Source organism: Rissa tridactyla, chromosome 1 (assembly GCF_028500815.1).
Source record: "Rissa tridactyla isolate bRisTri1 chromosome 1, bRisTri1.patW.cur.20221130, whole genome shotgun sequence".
Lineage (NCBI taxonomy): Eukaryota > Metazoa > Chordata > Aves > Charadriiformes > Laridae > Rissa > Rissa tridactyla.
The window spans coordinates 149,964,056-149,988,712 of NC_071466.1; the positions used below are offsets into that span (position 1 = coordinate 149,964,056).

Here is a 24,657-nt window from a genome sequence, read left to right on the forward strand (position 1 = left end):
GTTATCAGGCCATTTTAGGAAGGACACAGGCTGATGTGTCTATTTGATGTTGACCATGGTGACATTCCCACAAAGCAGTGTATTGTCATGCACTGCAAGGACAGGCAGGCGCAGGATATGCTAAGGAATAGCCCACACTCAAAATCTATCTTGCAGTGTGTCCCTGAGATCACTTAAACCCTGTGATTGAGAATGGACTAGCATCTGAAGGGCTTGCGTAGGAAGCAAGTCTGGATTTGATCAGGCATGGACAAAGATTCCTACTTAAAATCCATGACAGCTCACCTCTCTCCTTGATACAAATACAGAACTGTTCTATACAACATGAAACAGCCCCAGTGAAAGAAGTGGGATATAAACTCACACATACATATGTACTGTGGTCACCAAGACGCTCTCCTGTGAAACAAATCCCCTGTCAAATACACTGCTTGGCTTCAGAATGGGAGATGAAAGCATGGGCTCCTGCCTCTCCAGGCACGCCATGACAGCTGGCGTTACAGTGTGTTGAAAGCAGATGTTCCTCAGCCTCATCTCTGTGAACAGGCCTGTATCTCCTACATCCTAAGTCTAAATATCCTCCAAAATCCTAGAAGTCATTCAGTTTCTTGAAGACATTAACAATGGCAGCAATTTCCCCTTCCCATTCTCTTGATTAAACAGAAGGAAGGAGGTAGAAAAAAGATGAGGGACGTAAAACTCCAGATGTTGTCGACACCAATATCTGGTTCCACCAGAGAATTTGAACACTGAGGCAATGATGAATTACAGTGGGGTCCCTCTGGCAATACAGATTGCAATCATAACCCTTATTCATTGAGGAAGAATAAGGGCTAGCATTCACTAACATGAATAGCAAATGAATTTATGACAATTTCCACTGGTCCTTTTAAAGAACGTGAATACATCTGTAAGAAATTAAGATGACACATCAGTGTAACTCATTCATTAATATTGCACATTTGTTGCAAAATTTGTCGACACTGTTACCAGTGGGTTTTAATTCTATAACTGTACTTTATTAAAACCGTAACACAAATCTCTCTAGCAGGAGAGTACTAGCTAGTTTGCAGACTATTATGTAGGTGATTTAATTATTAGTCCAAACTTACTTTCGTGTAGAAACTGAACTTCTTCATTTCTAAACCAAGTAGGTATTTAATCATTATAAATATGTACGAGAGAGTTACAGGCACCCTGCTTTCTTTAGGGTTATACAACAATTAATTTTACATTAGCAAAAATCTATTAAAGGATCTCTCTGTGATCTGAGCAAGTGTGGAGGGAGAAATAACAATACCAGAAAAGCAAACACTAAACAAAGAGCAAAACTGTAATAACATACCAAACTGTGATGGAGTCAGTGCCATCACTGCTGTATTCCTGTGAGTGCGGAGTCACAGCTTGACCATTCTTAAGGGCAGACTGCCAGGATACAACCTAGTCAATGCTACAGGTGAGAAGAAACACAGATTAGCAGAATTTATGCATTTTAACTTGGGCACTACTGAGAGTATCCATTACCCATGTGTTATAAAACATGAGCTTATACTTTGCTACCCTGTTTAGGGATATTTCCTACTGAGCTGTGCCTCTCAGCTTTGCACATGTATCGTGATTAAACGTACCTGATAAAAATCTCGCTACTGCAAGAAACCCAAGTTGTGTATTTACATGCCTCCGTGCAAATGTGCCAAATGCCTACCAAGACAGAAGGCCTGCATTAGGACACAGCACAGAGGCATTTGCATGCGTGAGATCCCCAAGATGCTGTGAAGAGCATCCCATGTCCATCTCCACTGCCCTGTTTTGGCACCTCGTGAAGCCAAATGGAACAAAATGTTGAAGCCCACATTCTGCAGGTGACTCCACAGCCCACCTTCAAGTGATACTAATGGGGAAGCTGTAGCTTCCTTGGCCACTCCATTATGCCTGTCCATGTAAGGTTAAACACAAACAAATGTTTGCAGGATTGTGGTCTAATTTACTACATTAGAAATAAGCACTTATTAAGTAATACAGTCTGCATCTTAAAAATACGTATTTGATTTTTCTACTATACAGTGAGGAAAAAGTAGAGAGAAAGAGACATTATAAATCCTTAGCGTATGCTTAAGAGAACCCATGATTATAAACTCAGTGTTTCATGAGCCACGAGGGAAAATATGAGAAGATGCAATATTAATTTAGAACAGTAATTCTTCATATTGACTACAAACCAAACTAACAACAAAGTTCATCCATAATTTAATGACAAAGTTGCAATTTTTCTCATGGTGCTAGATTAGCATAATTGAACAGATTTATGTACATTGCCGAGAGCCAACACAAAAACATTTGGAAGATACTCTGTGAAAATGAAGAAAACAAACCGAATGTTTCCCCATAAACCTTTAGTAATAGCCACAAATATTTGTGTTAACATGCTATTTATTTATTTGGTAGTTTTTCTACTGATTATCAAGTATCACCTCAGCTCTTGGGAGAGTGCTGGAAGGAAAGGTGAAAAAGTAAACCAAGTCACTGATGGGTTGCTGTTTGAGACAAGGATCCAGCTCTGAGCAGGTGTGCGCTGCTCTAGAGCAATCCCCACTGCAGGTCTGGGCTGCTCTTCTACAGCAGCAGCAAAGACAGTGGTCATGAGCTCAATAACCCCTTCCTTACGGCAGGAATCATACCAGAGGAGCCTGTTTCCTCGTCCATGTCACCAATGGCGTGATCTGCTCTACAGATTGTATATGCTTGGACTCAGTTGCACAGAGGTGCTCAGAAGATGAAATGCCACTCATTTCCATAGGATTCAGGGACTCCTAAATGACCTTATGAAATCGGGTCTCTGTCATCTTTTCCTCTCTCATGAGTCTCATCAAACCCCAAACCCCAAACCCCAAATCTTGTTTTGAAAGATGTTGAAACCTGCAAAATTTTCCTCTATAATGAGATTTCCAGCTTTGGGGAAAAAAAACCAAACGACCGCACCTTCGGCATTCCTTTCCTGTTCATGCATCTTCTTTGTGTGTTAGCTGCCAGGCCTGCAGTGTCACACCAGTCCTCTCTCCCACCTTACAGGAAGCAAATGCCATTGGCGTTCACAACAGAGACACCTCCTGAAAATGTACCATAAGCATCCAGAATTAAAGTGATAAGCCAGTAGAAGTGTTTGATGATAAACAGGTAGCACCTCCAAACCAGACGGAAAGAACACTATGGACTTCAGTGACACTCAGGTCTCTTATTAAGCCAGTAAAGTATTATTTAGTGGTACTTAAAATTGTGAGCCTTTCTAAAATACTTCTGTCAACTGTAACTGCTTGGATGCAGCTCTGTTAATCAATCCTGAAACAGCATTTTGCTTTGACTTAAAAGCCTGTGGCTTCATCTGCATTTGAAGTTGTTCGCATTCCTATTTCATTATCTGCTCCTCAGCCATTAGGGTTTCTGGTGAACAGGGGCAGTCTGACGCTCAGACTGGAGACACTGCCTGCCTGCGGGCATTTACCAGACCACAAATGAACCAAAATTCTTGCTCTGGACCATTGGTGAGCATCTTCCTAAGCAAAAAGGGAAGCAACCGGGTGTGGACAACAGGGGAGCTAAGTCAGCTATAGCCCTTGCATCCAGAGGTGCAGGCCCACGTTACAGATCCTAGCATAACTACACAGCCATGGACCTGCAGCTGCAGTTTCCATGTTCACAGCGTGGCTGGGCCCAGCTCTTCATCAGCGACACATCCGCAGTGCCCGGGCTCACCAAGGGAGAGGAGGTTGTCTGTTCTGCCCTATTACAAGGCTCAGTGTTGCCCCTGGAAGACACAAAGACAAAGGTAAACCCACTGATGACTGTGGGTAGAGACACACTTCACTGCTTTGACACCATAGAAAAGGAGCCTACAGCAAGGAATGAGTTTCCCTCAGCTCCACTCCAGCCAATAATTCCCATAAGCCAGCTACCCTTTTGTGCTGGGACTGCTCCTTTTCCTGGTAAAAAAAGACTAACATTTTTAAATATACTAAAGTGCTATTTTCAGAAATTAGTTAAGGCTGTGAAACACTCTGACTCACCAAAGATGCAAGGGACAAGAGGGAGGAATCTAAGACACGTGGCTCTGGTGGGGTGGGAAAAGGGATGCGCCTGACTTCTGCTGGATCAGGCTGAATTTGGCCTGACAGCACACAGACCATCTGGGATCAGACCCCATGTACCTTCAGCTTTGCTTCCCTTCTCCCAAGTTTCCATAAGACGGAAGGGCAGAAAAGGAACCTGCCCCATCAGTCACATCATGGTCTTCACAGGGGAAAACTTTAATCTCATTACCCGTGCCAGGATAATATCCACGAGCACATTTTGGGACCAGCACAAGTAGCAAAGCCACTGAGAAAATACACTATGTCAACCACAACTACCAACAAACCATTGCTTATGGCAAAGCAAGGTGGTCCTTGGTCTACAGGACTAAAACCTAAGGCTTTCAAACCCCATTTTGGGTAGGAAACCCCACCTAACCCATCAACATTATGTATGGGAAGCACAGTGAGTACAGAGAAAACAAACAGCAGCTGAAGTGGTCCCGGACCAGTCCTGTGGGCCTCAACCGTCTGAAACCTTGATTGGTGTTTACCAAATTCTTATGGCCTGGCACCAGTAAGAGACTTCAGCGCAAGCAGACTGCACAGCCACTAGGATTTTTAATGACCAATAAATTATCTGCTGCTTTGGAAAAGCCAGTTATCGTATTTAATTTGACAGCCCCATGCAGGGTGAATTCCATAGACACAAAACAAATGTCAGGCCTCGAGACTAACACACATTTCCCCAGATGCAAAATAGACACTCACCAGTTGCTCTCTTAGGAGGATGGAAAAAGCTAATCCCTCTAAATTATGTAAACCAAACAGAGAATGAAGGCTTAAAGCCTCAGCATTTATTTTTAACAAGTAAAGCATAAACCACACTACTGCTTTCACATCTGCCTTCTAATTTTATTTTTTTTTTTTTGCCTTTGAATGATAGGCAGTACAACTATTTTAAGATCTGCTCCTGAGTGCCTGCAGCTGGCACAGCTTGGGGGGAATAGGAGGCGCTCATTTCTCCTTAGGACTGCCATCCTGCCCCTTAAATGCTTATTGTGCTCTTATAGAGAGGCTTGGATCATGGAAGATCTTTTCCAATCCAACTTTTATTTAATTTCACATCAAGAAAGACAGCGAAGGGAAAGCTTTTTCTTTTACTCGTCTTATATCTCATTCAGATCTGGGCTGGAACAGAAACAGAGGAGGAACATCCACTGAACTTTCCAGCTCTGGTTCACATCTGTTACTAATGTATCGTTACATTACTGGATAGTTTAATAAACAAGGAAGTAAGAGTTGTCCGGAGAATTTGGTCCTGTCATTTCAGAACTTGATCCCTGGCTCTGACACAAGCCTCTCGGATGGACTGATGTAATTACACGGTTCGTTTTCCCCATTTGCAAATTGAAATAACAATGCTTTCCTTTGCCATAAGCCATGTTGGGATGCAGGGAGGAAGTGTGCTGTGTAAAAAGTAGTTGGTGCTACTGGGAAGCGGTCTGATGAGGCAGTGACCTTGCTGTCGCTTTGCTGTTATGCTTGTCCAGACTGGGAGAGACTGTCGGGCTCTGCCTGGAATTACTCAGGTCGATACTGCTGAGCAGCGCTAAGCAGATAATAGGGAGGGAAAGAGAGTACTTGAGATGTTAAATTAAACTGTAGAGCATACTTGGCCGGGCCCGCTAGCGAGCACTTAGTCAAAATTTATGCCTGTGAACAACAGCCACTGTCCCACGTAATTAAAGGGCTGCGTATACACCGTAAAACACTCCGAATTACAGGGCTGCGCTCCGTCCCCTCGGGGACCGCGCCGGGCACCGGCTTAGGCTTGCAAGGAACCGCCAGCCAGGGGACGCCGCCACCTCGCCCGCGCTCCCTGTCCCGCCTGCCGACCCCCGCTCGCCGGGCTCAGCGGGTCCGCACCGGCACCGCACCGGCGCTGCGCCGTGCGGCCGGCAGGGGGCGCCGCAGTGCCGCGGCGGCGGCGGGCGCTGCGGGAGCGGGGCCGGGCGGGCGGCGGGGAAAGCGGGGAGGGGGGGGCGGCCCCTCCGCATTGTGCGGCCGCGCCGCTGCCGCCGGCGGGAGCGCCCGGGGCCCGGCCACCCCTCCCTCGGCTGAGCGCCGCCGAGCAGCCCCCGGCACCGCCGAGCGCGGCCCCCTCCGCGCCCCTCGCCAGGGAGGTGAGCGCAGGGGCGGGCGGCGCGGGGCTGTGCGCGCCCGCGGGGCTTCTCCTCCGCGGGTGAGGGGAGAAGGGAGGAGCGGGGGGTGGGTGGGGGAAAAAGCGCGGGGAGGAGCGTGAGTGGGAAGATGCGGCGCGGGGGATGCGGTGCCCGCTGCGTGCGGGGCCGCGGGCGCGGAGCCGGGCGCGCCGGTGCCCGCAGCTGCGGGAGCCGCCCGGCACCGAGCGGACGGCACCTGCCGGGACCCGGCCGGGGAAGCAGAGCCACGGGGCAGGCGGTGATGAGTCAATATCCACATGGAAATGTAAAATATACCCGCCGGCGAGGGGCGGGCGGGGGCGCGGAGCGGTGCCGGTGCGGGGCAGGGGCGCGCAGCCCCACGCGGCGATGGGTTGGGGTCCGGCAGGAGACCGGGAGCTTTCGTGGGAGGGAAATACCGGTGTCCCCCTCCCGCCCACCCCGCTGCGTGATACAGCTCCTGGAACACTTTGCGTTTCTAACTGTTCATGCAAAGTGAGCGTGGTCTGATATTTACCCTTTGGCAAAAGGCATCAGGAGCATAAAGGCGTGAGAGATGAATTGGGATCCTTCTTTATGTAAGGTGTCTTTACTCTTTCTTTTTACAAGCTTTTTTTTTTTTTTTTTTTTTTTTACATAGGCAAAAGCCTTAGGCTTTTATTTCAAGAAACGTATTTGAAATGCATTGTGGTGTAGAGCAGGTAATATTAGCACAGAGAGCTTCCTACACCACTGTTAGAATTTATGGCTAAAGTGGACACTTCAGCACAGCAGCAAACATTCTTAACGGGTTGCATTCGCAAGTTCTACCTTCTTTTAAAGGGAGACTGAATTTTTGATATTTCAGTCAGGGCTGAGGATCAGCCTTGTCACAGCCATTGTTACAGTTGCCATTTCTTCCCCCGAGATCTTATAGCATTCTACGATGACAGGTACTGTTATATTTTTTACTGTCCAGGTTAGAGAAAGCAAGCAGATGAAGCGTTAGGTGACTTGCTCAAGGTCATGCAGCAAGGCTGTGAATATAGGGAATTCCCATGTGGTCTGTTAAAAGTATTACCAGAAATTCTGGCATCCTTTTTCTAACCCCATGCTCTGCCGAATGTTTATGTATGAACTGAGGCAGCTTACACAAGGAGCACTATAGAACTTCTGGGTACAGTTTTGTTTAGCAGAATGGGCAAAGTACAAGTGCTTAGAGGTTTTTAGGCAACTGCAGATGAGTAACTGAAACCTTTCTGGAACTGGCGGGCTTGAGGAAAGATCAGCTATCTGCAGGCACTGTTAGTGAGCGCTTGCGGCTTTTAAATACATGCTACAAAAACTAATTCATTGGAGTTGAGGCAAATACCGTAAATATAAGCAATTGCAGCTGAATAAGGAATCTTGTGAGGCAGGTACTTTGGGTCGTTAAATACCTTTTGCAATATTACAGTGCCAGTGCGAAACAAACAGCGAGAGCTAGAAAGCTGAAGGTAGGTTTTGCACAAACAGTGCCAAATGTGTCAGTGGTGTTACTGCAATGTTTAAAGAGGGAATGTAGCATCAATTATCGTGACTATTTAAGAAAGAAAAAAGGGGGGGTTGAGGGAGAGCCCGGCTCCTTGCAGCTCCATCCTCGTGGTATTCTTCCCCAGGCTCTGCATTGACGTCACAATGACACGGTGAAGCCGAAGACAGGAGCTGGGAACAGTTCTTCTGCTTCACTTTTGATAATAGAGTGAATTTGTCACCACTCCGTCCCTTCCAGCATGGCTAAGAGCGCAGAAGTGAAGCTGGCAATCTTTGGTCGAGCTGGCGTGGGCAAGTCAGGTATGTTTGTTGTCTGATTTTTTTCTTCTGCTTGTCATCAGGTAACTTTTTGCTCCCTCTGTGCAGACAAACTCTTTGTACAAAAGGACAGTTGTGACCTTATTCTTGTCAGGGAGGTCAGGATCAGGCCAGGAGTTCTCTCTTCCTTGCTTTCCACAGTATTTTCTCCAGAATAAAGTACTTCTATCGCTTTAAAAAAACCCAACCAACAACAAAATAAACTTCCCACCTCAACTCAGTCCCACTTCTCGTGAAGTGAGTGACAAGAATCCTCTTTTCCATTGGAACAGAATTAGTAACATTTAATTTGTCTCTTCATAGCTTGTGCTAGATGAAGGTATTTATATTATGCTCCCTTATTCCCTAAGATGAGATCCTCTGTTAAATACTGGATGGCTTCTGCAATAGCTGTCATTCTGGTTGATTTCAGTGGGAAATTTTAGATTCAGCAACTCAAAGAATTTTTATTTTCAGTGCTCTCTTGGATCTACATATTTACCAGGAAACCAAGAAAATTTGATGTGTAAAGTTTGCATTTGGAGAGATCTTTTGCGAAGTAAACATAGTCTGCTGAGTTCATATGGTAGAAACACAAGGGGGAGGCATAAATGTTAAAAATCCATTTCTACAGAAACGCTCCATGTTCTACAGACAGCCTTGCCTTTGGTGAGACGAGGAGCGTAACGCAAGGGTTGCAAGCTCCCTCGGGTAGTTCGGTGGTGTTGCATTAACTTGACAGCTCCAGGGCCACTCTGACATTTCCTTGCACCACAGGGATGAGGAAATCAGGAGACTGAGTCTCATCATGCTCCTGTGCCAGTTTGGCAACTGTAAGTTACTGTTTATTTTAGAGAAAACTGCACAAGAGAAGCCAGGAGGTAGGATGTACTGGTAAGGGCATTAGGCTAGACTCTCAGCTGCTGTCAACCAGCTCCAGTCCCCCGAAGTAACTTTTGGATTAGAAGTGCCAAGGTTCTGGCCCGTGAATGTATTATAGTTTTGCTAACTTCAGAACGGGTTGTTTATAAAAGCACATTTAGCCAGAAGGTATTTTACCAGAACACCATCAGTGAAGTAGCTCTGTCAGCCTTCAGGAAAAAAGGCGGATGTGAGGCAGAGGTTGTTAGAGATTATACAGAGACAATGCAGACTGAATTCCACCTTTTTGAATAAAATACCTGAGGGAATACTGATAATGTACTGGGATAAGTTTAAACTGTTCCTTCTCCCCTGCTGCGCTCACCCCACCCCTCTTTTGTATTTGTATTTCACTGTCCTGTCCAAGTTTTGTGAGTAACTTCAGTGGTTCTCCTTTATGGTTTGTCTTACGTTTGGTTGACTGATTCTGTGATTGTCCAGTCTTTTGGCTGGATTCAAAAAAGTGCAAGAGGAAGTATTTGCAGGAAAACTGGAATAAAAAGACTCTCCTCACCCTGATATTCCTAATAATTTGAGAGCTTATATTTAAAAAATGCAAAACTACCAGTTAAGTGTTTAGTTAAAATGTCTCACCAGTATAGGATCAACAAGAGCCTTTTTTACCTGTTGTATCCTTTTTGTAGACTTCACTATGCTAGGATTTTATGGTAAAAATGTTTTCCTGTAGTCCTGCAACTGTGTGGGAGATCATTTTTAATGAAAAGCCAATACAAACACCCTAGTCCTTCGGAGTCCTCCTCCTCTCTCTCTTTTCTTTTTTACCCTTTGAGACGCGAGGAAATATTACATAAAAACATGACTAAGGTCCCCTCTTTCTGGTTGTGACCACGCATGTGAATCTGTGTGGAAATGAAGGCACACATAAGTGGGCAGCACAACAAGGTGCATTTAAGGGGGTGGAGAGCCTACAGAGCGCTATCAGCCACCTCCACAGAGCGGCAGCTCTGCCGCCCAGGGTCTCCAGCTTGCTTATGAAAATCCTTCTTGTACGTTCCCATAAAAGGATCTCGTTTCAACAGCTTGGCCAACTCCAGAGAAATGAGCGTATGTGTGCGTGGGGTGGGGGGTGTCTGAAAATACCTACTTGCGACAGTCGCAACAACAGGAGCTGTGGAAGCGTTGCTACACTTTCGCTAAAAGCAGAGCTGGGCACAAAGTAGCCTCTGGTTATCTGGGTTTGGCAGATAAGTACTCTGCTAGATTAGCGTTGATAGTGTCTTTTTTTTTTAGTGTAGCCACATAATTCCCTATTCCTGTGACCAGTTTGTAATACGTTGTTGAGACAGGATCCTGCGGTCACGGGTTGCTAGAGTAGGCTTGGCCAGACAGCTGAAAGATAAGCCAGACTCTAGAAGCAAGAATGCAAGGCAGCACGCTGGAGCACGCTACATACGTGTGAGGAAAAGGAGACGTTGGGTGATAAATAAGGCCACTGTCATTGCCAGAAAGTCATGCCAAAATATGGTCACTGGCTTGCTTTCTTGGCTCATCTTCATTTGCTGAGGAAGAGCCAGGCATTAGGTTCTTAATCTGTAAGTGGCTTCACCACCTGACAGCATCTGTGAAGTTGCAGACACATATTGTAATGTCCTGGAGAGGCTCCTCTTCCAGTTCCTGACCGGGACTTTGGATCAGTGAGTCAAAGCAGCTATGAAGAAAGAAGTGTTGTGCTTTGGGACATGTGGAGAATTAAAACTGTCCCTCACACACTATGAAAGTCAACAGAACTGTTACCATTATTGAGAGCTGAGGAACATCCTAATTTTGTCATTAATGCTAGACATCTGTTTAATAGGGTGCAGTATTCCTTGTTCTACTAAGTAGTCCCTTCTGACTAATCCAAGACTCTCCCAAACACAAGGTGGGAAACCAAAACCCTATTCAGAAGTCAGAATAGTGATAGCATCTCAAAAAGAGAGTTAAAGCCAGGGAAAACAAAACTTTTCTGCACTTTCTTGCTGCTTATCAAGTTTCCACGGTTCAAAGGTTTAAAATACAAACAAGGGGGAACAGCAAGTCTGAGTGTCAGCTTTTTATTGTTCTCCTTCCTTGACTTGTCTCCTCCCTGCCTGCTGGAGAAATGGCCAGAGAATTGCTAATCAAATCATCTGCCACGGTGTTTGTTTTTTTTTTTTTAATTAATGTATGCCTAAATGTTTGAAATAGAAAAGGAGGAGCAAACAAACTCAGGAAGGGGCATGTAAGAGTGCTCTATTAAAACAGTTCAGGATTACACTGCGAGTAAATCACTAATCAGATCGGCTTTCTCCTGGGCAAGCTCACCAGGTACGAGCATCCCAACCTGCTCTTAGACTGGATGCTGCTCCATTCACCCAGTTCTTATTGTATAAAAGTTGCATAAACATTGCTTTAAAGTAGCTGGAAAAAAAAAAAACAACAACCCAGATGAAGAGCGCTGCCTGAGCCAAGGAGCACTTTGCTGCTGCTTCACTCGGAAAGGAGAGGAGCCGCTCTGTGGGTGGGAAGGGACATTGCTAAGCCCTGCTATAGGTAACAGCGCTGCACCTCCTAATTTGGGCGAGAATCAAGCAGCACTGAAGGGGAGAGAGAGCTTTTAAAGTCTTTTTCTTTATGTCCAAGAGGAGCTCGGAAGGAGCGGGGAATTAAAATTGAAGTGAATTACTTAAACATTGCTGTTTAAATTGTTCTTCTGCTGAATCCTACAGCTTCATTCCTATGGTAACAAAAGTTAGAATTTCCTAAATAGCTCCTTTTAAACATACAGTAGTAACAATTAATAAAGACTTAAAGGCCTTGTTCTTCCATGTCATCACAAGGTACAGTACGTGCCCAGAAAGCTAAAGAGGAGTGAAAATGTATGAACCGAGAGAAGGGCATGTACTGGATAGCACTGCACGGCTGATGCTTTTCCAACTCATAACTCAGTTTGACTTTGAATGCTCAAAATACCTCTGCTTTAGGAACCTTTATATTTTGGCCAAAAAAGAGAGAATGTCCAGCTGCGGCATGTGCTGTCCAACTTGCCTTTTTACTGACTGTGTGCCAGGCTGAATAGTCCAAGTTTCTGCGTTAGCGCGTATGGTGTGCCCGGCCACGGGCAGATGCAGTTCTCATCTGTCTGGCCGGGCCGTGCGGCTGCAGCCATGGTATGTGACACGGAAATGCATGTGGTTTCTAATGGTGCTTAAGCGAGAGGGAAGATACTAAAGCTCCCACAGGCTCCCCCCAGGAGATATGTGTCTGCTTCTAGGCAGTTATGCGAATCAATTTTTTATGCAAGCAGGTACCTGAGACATGGGGCTGTTCTCACTTTTTGATCCAGCAATAGCTCAGAGGCTTGCATTTGGGCAACAGGGTGATCGATAAAGTGGCATCAGTAACTATCATCCTGCAAAGAGCCCGTCCCATCACAGAAACAAAGATCTCGCCAATCTCAGTCATTCTAGCGTCACAGTTGAGAAAGTCCTGAGTAGACGTAGTTTTGTATCTGTTGGCTTATGCTTTTTTTCCCCATCTAACCCAGGATGGGGGAACATACTTGGGAGAAAAATATCTGGATTTGAAAAGTTCCTACAGAACAAATTCAAGCAACAGCCAAGCCAGAGAGGCCTACCAACAAATCTGTGTTTTGTTTTCATTATTTGGGGATATGTCTGAAATACACTACCAGGGATCACTTCCCAATTGCAAGGTCTGGGCATGTGGGGAATAGAACTGATTTCAGCGCCACCATCCCCCTCTTCATAAAAACGTACAGGTTACTGGGAAAGCAGCCCATTTCAAAGTGATTTTCGACTTCACAAATCCCTGCTCATGTGCTTTCCCCCACCAGTTTTATTTCAGGGACTTTCTGGGAGGAAACAGGAGTTATTAAGGAGTGATTAGTCATCAGGCTCACAGCTCTGCTAGTGAGGCTGGGAAAGCTACCACAAAAGCTTCAAAGTCCGTGCTATACCAACTGATGTATCTAGGGAGGATTACTGTAATAAGGTGCCTCTGAAATCCAGAAATGTGAGTGGACAGAGACTGTGGATTTTCTGTTGGTTGGTTTTGTGTTTTGTTTTGGTTTGTTTTTTTTTTCATTGGTGGAGTAGGTCAGTTGCTTTTGTTTCCTTTGTTCTTAAGAATGGCAATGACAACCAGATGCTTAAGTGATTATTCAGTGATCAAGTTTAACCCACTCTATTAATTGTCCCCTAATATTTCGCTGGTAAAGTACTCATTAAACAATTTCACTTTTTGCATCGTCTGGTTTTACGCTTTTCAACTGGGTACAGATTCACTGAAGGTACTGTGCATGTACGTGTATACGTACTAGTGGAAACGTAACAGTAATTCGGTCACTCTGGGTGAGGTTTTGTGAGGATTTCGCCCCCAGTAAGCATGCAAATACGTCCCCCTGGAACAGGTGATATTGCTAGCGTCCAGTTGCATTAAAGTGACCTTTCCGTACTCCTGTCCAGTGGATGAAGCTGATGCCTATACAGATGGTGAGCCCTGGGTTCATGGATGAGTGAAATAAGTCACTGTCACCCATGAACATGTGGCCCATGTGGACAAGGAGAGGGGCTGCTGTTGTAGTAGCCCCAACACATGCAGTTTTAGGGCCAGGCAGGGTGCACATTAACCAAGTGCAGGGCCCTCCTTGGACCAGCAGTACCTGTGGGCACCCCCAGCATGCTGCTTGGAAAAGCCCCCCCTGTCATTACCTTACAGATACAAGCTTTTAGCAAGCAGCTGCGTGACAACCAGCCTTTCTTGGACTTTCTCAGAACAGCATTTGTTGATTCTTGTTATGCTACCTGGGCTAGACACAAGCGTTTGCCCTGAGTAGCAAGATGGCCTACTTGTATCTGTTACCTCCTCCCTTTCCTCTGCTTATTTGTCTGTCCATGGCTTACCGTAGCCTTGCCCTTGGTGTAGAAATCATTCATGCTCCGCTCAACATTTGCTCTCCCTTCTGGCTAACCATGAAATAATAAAAAGCAGAATTTCTCTAACCAAATGCCAGCATTGTTCATTCAAGCATAGCTGCCTTCCCTGTTCCATCTCATTTAACTACATCTGACATCGGCTCTACCTGCGTCCCCTCTGAGCAGCTGGTGGCAGCTGTTAGAGCTAAGACTAGTCCTGCTGTTCTTTGTTTCTGTTTAGGTTGGGCTAAATATAGCCTGCTGTTTGATTACTGGGGGAGGAATGCCAGGATTCAAGATTTACGTGTGCAGCACAGCTTTTTCTCTAGGCCTGGGCCCAGCCACCCCCTGCAGCACGTGCCTTGGTAAAATAGCCCTCCTGGACGCTTCTGTCTCCTGTAGTCATTGCGAAAAACAGCTGAAAAGCTTCCTGGTGGAGTCCCAGGCATCCTTGACCTGCTTACCGTGAAGGCTTGCAGTGTTTTGGTCAGTCTGCAGTTCCCCACAGGGTCACTGAATGAACTGGTATCTCCCCGGCTGCTGACCCTAATGGTTCCTTTCAGAAATCCTAAGATTTTTATTCTTTAGCAAACTTGTTCTTTGCCTCCCTGAAACCTGGAGTCCCTGCCTACCCCTTGCCTAGCATATACTTTTTTGCATCATTTCTCCTCAGCTGTCACCCTTCCCTCTCCCCTTGCCAGTTCTACTACACGTTCCCTAAAGTCTCACTTCTGCTTTGTACTTTACATGAAAACTCTGTATTTACAGTTGCCTTTTCAGCCTCCTCACTTCGTGTTTCTTACCATCTCTGTTTCTCATCTCCAGCTCCTTTGCCTCTCTTTGCCCACGCTGCTGGTGCATCATTAAAGGCTCAGTGCACGAGATCCAGTTGAGCTGACCTGGCAGCAATGATGTGACGTGGCAAATAACAGCCACTCTAAAGTGGTTCCTACTGTCCTGGAAACCATTCCCTGGCTTACACTTTGAGGACACTCCAAGCTTTGACTGCTCCAGACAGTCGTTGTGTGAAGCCAGCTTCATGCAGGTTAAAAAAGGAAGCAGTGCATATCTTTACATAGATAGTAAATAGAAGTAGGTGAATTCACCTATTTTGACTTCGTAGCAGAGCAGAAGAAACAAGTTATGTCTGTGTTTCCTGAGCAAACTTTCTTTTTCTGCATTTATCTTTGTGCCACCCTTACGCCTTTTACATTTACAGAACCCAAAAATAAATATGTAAGTATATGAAGAACTAACACCGCCTCAAAGTAGGAGGATGAACAAAATGCTTTAGGCTTCAGCTGAGCTGTGGTTACAGGGCTGTCATTAGCTGCTGTTGACTGAAGGTGTTTGTACCCTCTCACCGCCCGCCTGGCAGGCACTCCCAACACTGTAGTGAGCAGGAGAGTGGAGTGGGCAAGGAAACTATGGCATCCTCACCCATTTCATAGAATCATAGAACGTGTTGGGTTGGAAGGGACCTTTAAAGGTCATCTAGTCCAACCCCCCTGCAGTAAGCAGGGACATCTTCAACTAGATCAGGTTGCTCAGAGCCTCCTCAAGCCTGGCCTTGAATGTCTCCAGGGATGGGGTGTCCAACACCCCTCTGGGCAACCTGGGCCAGTGCCTCACCACCCTCATTGTAAAGAACTTCATCCTAATATCTAATCTAAACCTACCCTGCTCTAGTTTAAAACCATTGCCCCTCGTCCTATCGCTACATGTCCTGGCAAACAGCCCCTCCCCAGCTTTCTTGTAGGCTCCCTTCAGATACTGGAAGGCTGCTATAAGGTCTCCCCTGAGCCTTCTCTTCTCCAGGCTGAAAATTTTGCCACTTTTATTCTAAGTCCATGTTTGCTCAGCATTACTGACGGTCTGTTATTATACCTGCTGCTGTAGAGGCAGAGTTACAGCTCTGGGAGAAGGCACCCTTTGGTTTTCCTTCCCTTTCAACACACAGTTTGCAGGGCACTGCCACGAGGGCTCCCCTTTGCCACTCTACTGGCCATGGGACTCCCACCTCACCAGCTCTCAACCTGGCCTGCTGTTTAAACTAGCATTTCTTTCCATTTGTCTCATGAAACCAGCTCCCCCAGTTTCATTGACCTCTGCCCAGAGTCAGTAAAATAGCCGAGAGGGGGGCTGTGTGATTCAGCTTCTATCGCCTTTTCATAATTCTGAACGGGGAAAGTACTTTTAATGGTTGTTTCCCACCAGGTAGAGCATTGACGCTGCTGGAGTTAGTCTGCAGCTGTTACAGCTTCTAACAGATTTGCCATGTAGGTGTTGGGAAATGCCATATATTATGGTAGTGACGCTGTAGATAACTCATATACTATGCATACAGTATGAAAAGATGAATGGCAGGAGAAGCATGAAGCCCTGGGGAAGGAAGTAGTAGATATATTAAACATATGTGGGGCTTTAAAATGCCATAGAAATTGGCTGGAGTCTCCAGCTGCCTTTCCAGAAATGTTAGACAGTAGTCTGCACATGGGAAAATGAGGGAGTATGTTGAAAACATCAAGCCTGGTTTTGAAAGCACACGAAGCTCCTGCCATTCACAGGTTGTTTTGCTGCTGCCACGCAGGGGTTGGCAGGGAGGAAGCTGCAGACAGGCAAGAGCAGAGGCTGGGGCAGCGATGCATTACCATGTGGGAACTGTTTAGATAAGTGGCTTGAAAAGTTTTCAAGCTGGAAGGATGCAACTGGAGAGTGCACAGGATATACTCTCCCAGGGAGGGAATTTCTTTAGCACTTGAACAGCACTCTAGCTTTCCAAAGGGCTGTGGGAACAAGGGCCACCGCTGTGACCCCCCTGCAAGGCACGCCACTGTGACTATCCTCAAGTGGCTAACATGGAAACTGAGGCAAAGAAAGGAGGAGCCTGATAGTCCCAAGTCACCAAGGGAATTGTGACTCGGGCATTGCCAAAGCTTTTTTCCTTGATTTCTCCTGTGGGCCAGAGCTGCCGAGATCCAGGCTGCAGATGGCGCCCAGGCAGGCAGTAGGTACCCAGCACCTGAGCCCCAACCCCTACAGGCCCTGCGGGATCCTTTATGGCTCCTCCACTGCCGTTAATTATTGACGGCAAAATAAAGCATTGAAATAACATTTATTTTCATTAAAAACATATTTGGCAATCCTGTCTTTCGCCACTTACCCAGTAGGGCTTAATCTCACAGGACCACAAGCATAAAAGGAGCTTGTCTTTACCTTCTTTCTTCCCTTCGTGCGGTTATATTTGCCATCCGACTCTCAGTATAACTATAATATATAATCTATCATAAAGTTGCACAACCCTACTCTAGAGGGCTGCTTTTGTCAGTGGCTTATCTCTGCGCCTGCCATGGGAAACAGAAATCCCACTCGCCACAATGGTGGAAGCCAGTTATACAAAGCTGGTGACTCTGATCTTTTCCTGACCTTCCCAGCAATTGGCCTGTGCCCTTGAGGAGCTTTACAAGTGAGAACTTCAAGTCTGACATTCGGAGCAGGAAAGTGCAAGAAAGAAAGTAGAAGCCAAAAAAACGGAGCGGGCTATTTATTTCTTCACTGAAATAGGGCTGCAGAATAAATAGAAATATACTGGAGAGTCACCACAGAAGAATGCCGTATTAGACCCATGGGGAGCAGGAAAAAAAACCACAAACAAAACCCCCGCAAAACCCCACACTCTGCAAAATGGGGGGCGTAGGAGTATGAGTGCCAAAACAAAGCCCTTGTGTTAACCAGCCTCAGTGGCAGAATCTGAGACGCCAAGCACTACTGCTTAACCCAACTGGATGCTTGTGGTTACATACGCTGGAGCTGGTTCTGCTCTAGGCCGAATTCCAACATGAAATAATTTAATAGTGATCCACAGCAGGAGTTTGTCCCACGAGTCCATGTCTGCTAGATCTATTGCCAGGCAAAGTTTCAGGAAATTTATCTCCGATTAAGAAAACTTGGCCTTTATCTACACGGAGCATGGTAGGTCACAGGAGATTTTTCAAAGAGGAGTGGGCAGGAACATCAGCATCCTTATTGATGTATTTATTTAGAAAGATGTCCTTCAGTGATGCGTAGTCTTTCATCTGTTCTGGTAGTGGGTGCTTGCTTACCCCCGCTGAGGCTCTGGCCAAACAAGCTTCTTTACAAAGCCGGGATTGTGAAGTGGGCCGCCCACCCCCCGCTGCTGTGCCCACACAAACGCCTTTCCCCTTGCTGCAAGAGGGAGCCCAGAGATTTGCCTTGTTACCTGACAGTCAACAAATTCACTAAAGCAGGAGGATTGAGAGCTCTTGTAATTAATATCCTAGCAAGTGCAACTGCACACGCGGCCCTTGTATCCACTCCTTCTGTTTATTTACGTTTACCTTGCTGATCAAATGACAAGAACAGGGAGCACAGCAATTTTCCCACAAAGATGCACAATCCTGAAAGACGACCACCACCTGCCTCTGAAGAGCTGCAGGCAGAAAGGTTGAAGACAACAAGAAACCACTTTAAAATACAGTAAACTGTATTATCAAATATTCATATACTGTTTCCTGTTGATGACTTTGTGACTGAAGAAATAGGCTTGGGCATAGGCCTGTGAATAATCCAGCTGGAGGCTGATGAACACAGGTTGGCCATAAATGGAAAACAAAACTGAATAGAATGAAGCTCGTTCTTTTGAGATTTGATAAGTGAAAAATGTAAATCAAAATTCTCTGTATTAAATGTCAGTGGAGGAAGGATTCGTTGGTGGGCTGTACTGGTAAGACATTAAAAGTAAATGATGCAAAAAGCAATCCAGGCTCTTTTTTTGCTTGAAAGGAAGTGACTAACCTGACTGGACGGTTCTGACCCATTAGGAGGGAAGATGCAGACCTGTCCTGGAAGCATCAGCTGACCACCCTTCTCATCATATAACTGATAGTGTCTCCCTGAAAAACAACAACTGGCTGAGGCAAGACATCAAGGTCTTGCCTTTAATCTTGCCTCTTCAATGCCCCCCAGCAATCTCAAGTACATCTCACACAAGAATACTCTTTCATTGGTGGGTCAGTGTAATGAAACCAGTCTTATTTCTCACCACCCCCGACCACGCATCCTCAATATCATTTTGGTAATTTCTTGGAGATTTTTGTTTTCAGTTGCTGACCTGGCATCTGAAACAACCAAGCCCCCCTCATGAAAACAAAGTACCTCTATTTTAAATATACACAGTATGACTGTTTTCTTCATTAATTTTCTATTTAGGATCTAGCATCCAGCAAGAGTTACCCGAGCTTTGACTCAGCACCAGTATGGTGGAAACCAGTAGAAATTCACATAGTGCTCAGTGTATGTTGGGAAGAGTTTGGAAGCATGTACCATAAGAAATACTTGTGTAGTTTGGAGGCATCTTATGTATAGCTCTGCAGACTTCTAGGGCTCCAAGGAAAAGATCACACACTATTTTGACTCTTTCCTGCTTGAAAAGGCAGACGCATTGGATTCTGAGCTAAGAAAGAAGCTTTGCCTGTTCTTTTTTCCTAGTCTCTTCTACAGAATAAGCCACTAAATTACATAGGAATGCCATTCTATTTTATTTTCATGCTGAAACCTCAGTAAAGTTACCTAGACCAATTTCTTAAGTTTTATCACCTTATAGGTATGAAGAGTATCATAATTTGCCTGCAGAAGGTCTCTAGACACAGCTGAAAAGAGCTTCAGTATCATTAGGACTAATTTCGTGTTTCAATATCCTACATCTCGCCTCACATTAGGTCTGTATCTAAAAGACTTTTTAATAACTTAAAATAATTTTGCCTCGCTCATTTAATAGCATTTCTTCCATTGCCAAAAGTTTACTTAACGATACTTTCTAGTAAGCTGTGAAAATTTTAATACCATCAAGTTTAAGGAACATCAAAATGCTGCAAGTATTACTTTTTGTTCCCAGTGCTGCAGCATGGACAGGACTCAACAGAAAAGAATGACCTTCACAGCCAAGTTAAAACACTACATTGCCACCTTAGATCCTACCTCTAGTTTCTGCACAGGAGGTAGCTGACATTCACGTTGTTCAAAAAGGCAGGAAAAATACAATGACCAACAGCAGGAGTTGGAACAGGCCTTAGAGAAACATATTCATGATTAAAACACTTTGAAGCTTGATTGTGCATTGTCATTTTCTGTTCATTCCCATTAATACTGTTGCTCTTGGTGAAGGTTAAAATGCTTTTGTGTTTTGTGGATAACACGAAAGAGCGGATGGAAAAGTCTTTAGTTTCAAGCGTGGGCAGACTGACATCATCATGTGTTAAAAGTACTAAATCATTGTGCGATTCCAGGACTTCTCTGTTCACTTTAATAGGTGACTCTTAAGAAGTCAGGGCCCTACACTCCTGTGAAATTTAAAGGCATATTTCCTATGACATTTCAGAACACTTGGAACCTGCTGATTGCAAAAGTGCTCTTAGGTGCCAATCTGTTCTGCTCAGAAATAAAACATTTCCAGGGCCGTCACGAACATCAGATGCTAGGTGTGCCTCCCAGAGTACTAACCCAGCAAGAGTAGATTTGCACATGGGTCTCTCTTGTAAGGCATGATCCAGTTGCATCTCTACAGTTTCTGAAGAGCCTTGGGGATGGTCTTAATGGTGTTGCTCTTGTATTTGGAGAACAAAATGAACGTGTTTATTTTTTTTTTAGCCTGGATATTGACCTCTAGAAAAACTTATCTGCCTGAAGCTTAGAGCACCAAGGGACATTCTCTATTTTCCTGTTGGATGGCAGGCTTTTTGAGGAGCACGGCCAGTGTCCCAGTAAAAGTGGTGGTACACGACCCAAGAGATCCAAGTTTGATTCCTATAAGCAAAGCGCATGGACTGCTCGCTTTCAGCCATTCTAAAAAAAGCAAAACAAACCTAACAACCCCCCTCCCCCCAAAAAAAAACCCCACCAGCCCCCCGCCCCAAAACAACCCAAGCCCCAGACTCAAAAAACCCCCCATGAAAACAGGCTAGAAGAAAAGTGCATGGAGCCACTAGGTCACTGTGGGAGTGAGGACTGTCTCTTGTATAATACCTAATGACTGTTCTGCTTTCCATTTATCCCTGTACCTCTCACATGAGGGATAACCAGTACGGAAAAAGCCTTATGGGTTGGTACTTCTTTTAGCACAGGACAAGAGTGTGCAGTGAAGGCAATGATACTAATGTGTTAGCTCCTCATATCACTCAAGGACTTCGGGGAAGTACTGGGACATGATCAAGGAATTTTGTTACCTCAGCACAACATCATAGCCACTACTTCTAAAAAAACCTCTACCATCCTGAAGCTTTCTGGCATACAGATAAAGTAAAACAAGTGTTATTTGACACCTTACTGTAGGAGAATTTACGCCATCTGTATCTCCAGAAGCCAAGTCACAGCCGCTCCCTCAATTCATGCATTTGAAATAGAACATTGTTCCCTAAATATCATCACACAAGCAGCGCACTTGCCACCATACTTCAGTATTAAATGATCCTGGAGAAACTCTCAGCAGTGCAAAACTTGTCTGATTTTAGGTAACTCATGAACCCCCTAGGATTTTATTTCCCAGTAAATAATTTCCCCAGTGACAAGCATTTTATGTCCGTCATTGCAAGGCGGTCAGAGTAGATGACTGTGGTGACCCTTCCTGACTTGAAAAATATGATCTTGTTGACCATGAGTATAATAAATTTAGATTTTTTTTCCCTGGTGCTTAGTTGCCTTTTTTTTTTCCCCCCTTGACCTAAATCACTTCTATAGTCATGATTGTCTCTTTTGGTCCACTTTACCTTTCCTTTTTCTTAGTATAGTTTGCATTCTATATATCTGATTATTCCTACATGCTATCTAACCACATGGAGCCCCATCTTCATTTTATAAGGCAAATAATTTTCGTAATAGTTATGAAGTCTATAGTATTTAAGAAAAAAAAAAAATTCTGTAACTTTCTGTTAAATAAAACAAATGTAACTTTCTAACACTAAGTTGAAAGCATTAGCTGAGTCAGTGTTTGGACTGTGCTACAGGGCTGTTAATGAGAACTTGCAAATTTTATGCATTTGAACTCATTAAAATGAACAGCACAGTTTGTACAGCAGTGGCTTACTTGCAAGAATGGGGATTAACAGGAGCATGCGGAATAGCAGAATACAGATGCAATTTCTTCTGTAACTTCACATGAAGATCAGAACAAAAATACAGAGCTTTCTGCTAACTCTTGCTAACACGAATATTTTTACCTCTGACCAGGGTATAAGATTTGAAAACGCACTGGCAAAGAAACTAAGAGCTTGCACAGAGGAGATCCTGCACATATCGGGGGGGAAATCTAGACGCAGACAGTTTTAGAAAGAAAATCTGAGTTAACACTCGGAAGATGAAAAAGCAAAGTCACAGAAAGGTGAACTGTAGTTACAACTCTTCAAAACTAGACGGAAATTTCACTGGATTATTTACAAAGATAAAGAACATTAGTTATGGGAAATTAAAGATTATTAGTTAAATTAATTCAAGACTCCACAAAATTCTAGACTAAATAACCTGGTACAGTGCGCTGCACAAATGCTTTGTCCCTCACAGACAGGAGGAGGTTGGTGTAGGTAAGATTTGATTTCAAACAATCGGAATTGCTACTTGTTGGTGCCATTACTTCTGCACTGTTTTCTCATCCTCAGAGGTGATAAGCTGCTAGTTTAAAGGAGGCCCTCCTTGTTCAGAGACAGCTCTAGGAGATTTGAAAAGCAAAGGTTTCAAAACAGTCACTGAGGGAAGGGTGAGAAGGTAGATGTTTTGGGATTATTCTTTTTTTTTTTTTTTTAAATCTCTTGATTAAGAGGAGATTTCCTCAGCCTTAGCCGCTCCAGGGACTTGAACAGAACTGAGACTCTGCAGTGATTTACAAGGAAACTTTTCTTTCCCCCCTCTCCAGGAAAAATAATGTTTCAAGTCTCCTGAATTTCCGTCTTTAGTTTCCATAGCAATATTTCCACAATTAAGAAGTATTGACAGACATCTGGAGATCAATGCAAAGTCTGTGGAAATCAACAGAAAAGCACGTGTTTATTTCTGTGGGCTTCGGAGCACATCTGTGGAGAGTGGGGTCACTTGTTCCATGAATTGTGTCCCACTATTGCAGTTCCCAGGGAGAAAAGCAGGAGTCTGGGATTGTCCCCACAGCCAGTGCTAGCAGACTCACTCAGAAAGCAGTAGAAGGAATTCAAAAACAAAATACCATTTAAAAGCAAGCATTGTAAGGGCAAAATTGTAGACCCCAGGAGAAGCGTGGCATGCTGTTTCCTCAGTCATAGGTGCTGTGTCATTTTGCATTCAGAATCTGGAGCACTTTCTAAAAATTCTCTGGAAGTTCATAATCTGAAAAAGTTACAGTTCAGACTTCTTTTCCTCCCTTGCCCTGTAACAGACTGCAAATAGTGCAGTGCTGACAGACCCTTGCCATAGCACCTATTCCGCATACTGGGGACAGGCACCGGGCAAAGACATGAAGTAACTGACACCAAGTTGCATGAGGAGTCCAACCCAGACCTCTCCAGTTCCATCCAGACCCTGACTCCTTGGACCAAAGGACTCTCTTCCTGCTGTTTGCATGGTTTAAACTGCCCTATCAGCATGTTAGATTTTTCAGTCACAGAAATACAGGCTTGCCACAACCTACTGGCTTCATCTCCTAGATGCAAGCACCTAGGAGAGGGCTTCTTATCATGGGACAGCAAGGACATGCCCGCAGTTACAGTGCAACGGTACAGTTCGACGGCAACGCGACGCTTCTAGATGAGCCGCTGGCTCAGACTGCACAGAGCGGTGAAAGAGAGAGGCGGTTTGTCGAGAGCTTTGGCGATTAAAATAATGAGGAGCCAGCGCCAGCTAATAGCGCACAAAGCATCAGGGTCACAGTTGCATCAAGAGGAACTATTTAGCTGCGCTGTCTCGAAATACTAAGTTGTGTAAGTGAAGTCAGCACGGCTCCTGCACGTCTTTCACTGACAAGGTTGAGCATCACCTGTCAGGCTAAGCCTCAGTTTTCAGTCTGACAGGTGGAGCTGGAAGCAACACTATTTAAGGTAGCCTTAAATAGTAGCGGAGTAGTACCAGGGCCCCTCTTAAGTTTTAGGACATTGCTTAAATTTAACTATTCAGGCTGGGTATTTCCATGCTGGGTGTCTGTTTTGGGCTGCCTTTTTTTTTTTTTTTTTTTTTTTCCTGAAAGATGTCTGCAGAAGTGATACAATCATTTCTAAGAACACGGCTATGTAAAAAAAATTATGGGTTGTGTCTGTGTTAAAATGTTCCTGCGGCCACTTTACATAGGTATTTGAGTATCATCATTCCCCAGAGCAGGAACTCAAAATGTGACAGAGGGGGGTTAGCATGTCAGCAAGGGCATGCCTTTTGCTATGCTTGTGAAAATATACTTATGTTTGGGAGTGAGCCAACGCCTCTGGAAGTCCCGAGTTGCGTTTCATCTGTTGGAGCTGGGAGTTAAATTTTCCTCACAAGTTTATCCTTATGGAAAACATTCCGGCTCTGGATACAGCACTATCTTTCATTTCAAGGAGCTGCGTAAGGAAAAAAGTAGGCAAGCTGGCATTACTGTTTTTTGCTGGCAGAGGGGCACTGTGAAGAAGTAGTGAAGTGCGTGGGAGACAAGTCCCAAGAAATGAAAAGCAAACAGCAATTCAGGATTAAGATTGCCTTTCCATAAGTTTGTCTGAAAGAGATTCGTCCCAGGAAGCA

At 44.8% G+C, this 24,657-nt stretch overlaps 1 protein-coding gene across 6 annotated transcripts in view; it reads left to right on the forward strand.

The window, feature by feature from the left end:
• The first annotated feature begins 6,118 nt into the window (after positions 1–6,118).
• RERG (RAS like estrogen regulated growth inhibitor) overlaps positions 6,119–24,657 on the forward strand; it is a 109,877-nt gene continuing 91,338 nt past the window's right edge. Inside the window, exons 1-2 of one of the 6 annotated variants that reach the window (XM_054205985.1) lie at positions 6,119–6,250; positions 7,906–8,080. In XM_054205985.1, the coding sequence (XP_054061960.1) occupies positions 8,020–8,080 (61 nt within the window). In that variant the 5' untranslated portion in view covers positions 6,119–6,250; positions 7,906–8,019. Of the gene's footprint in view, positions 6,251–6,290; positions 6,310–6,396; positions 6,555–6,761; positions 6,852–7,476; positions 7,744–7,905; positions 8,081–24,657 lie in introns of those variants that run through there. The other 5 variants (XM_054206031.1, XM_054205994.1, XM_054206022.1 and 2 more) reach the window with 5 other exon arrangements.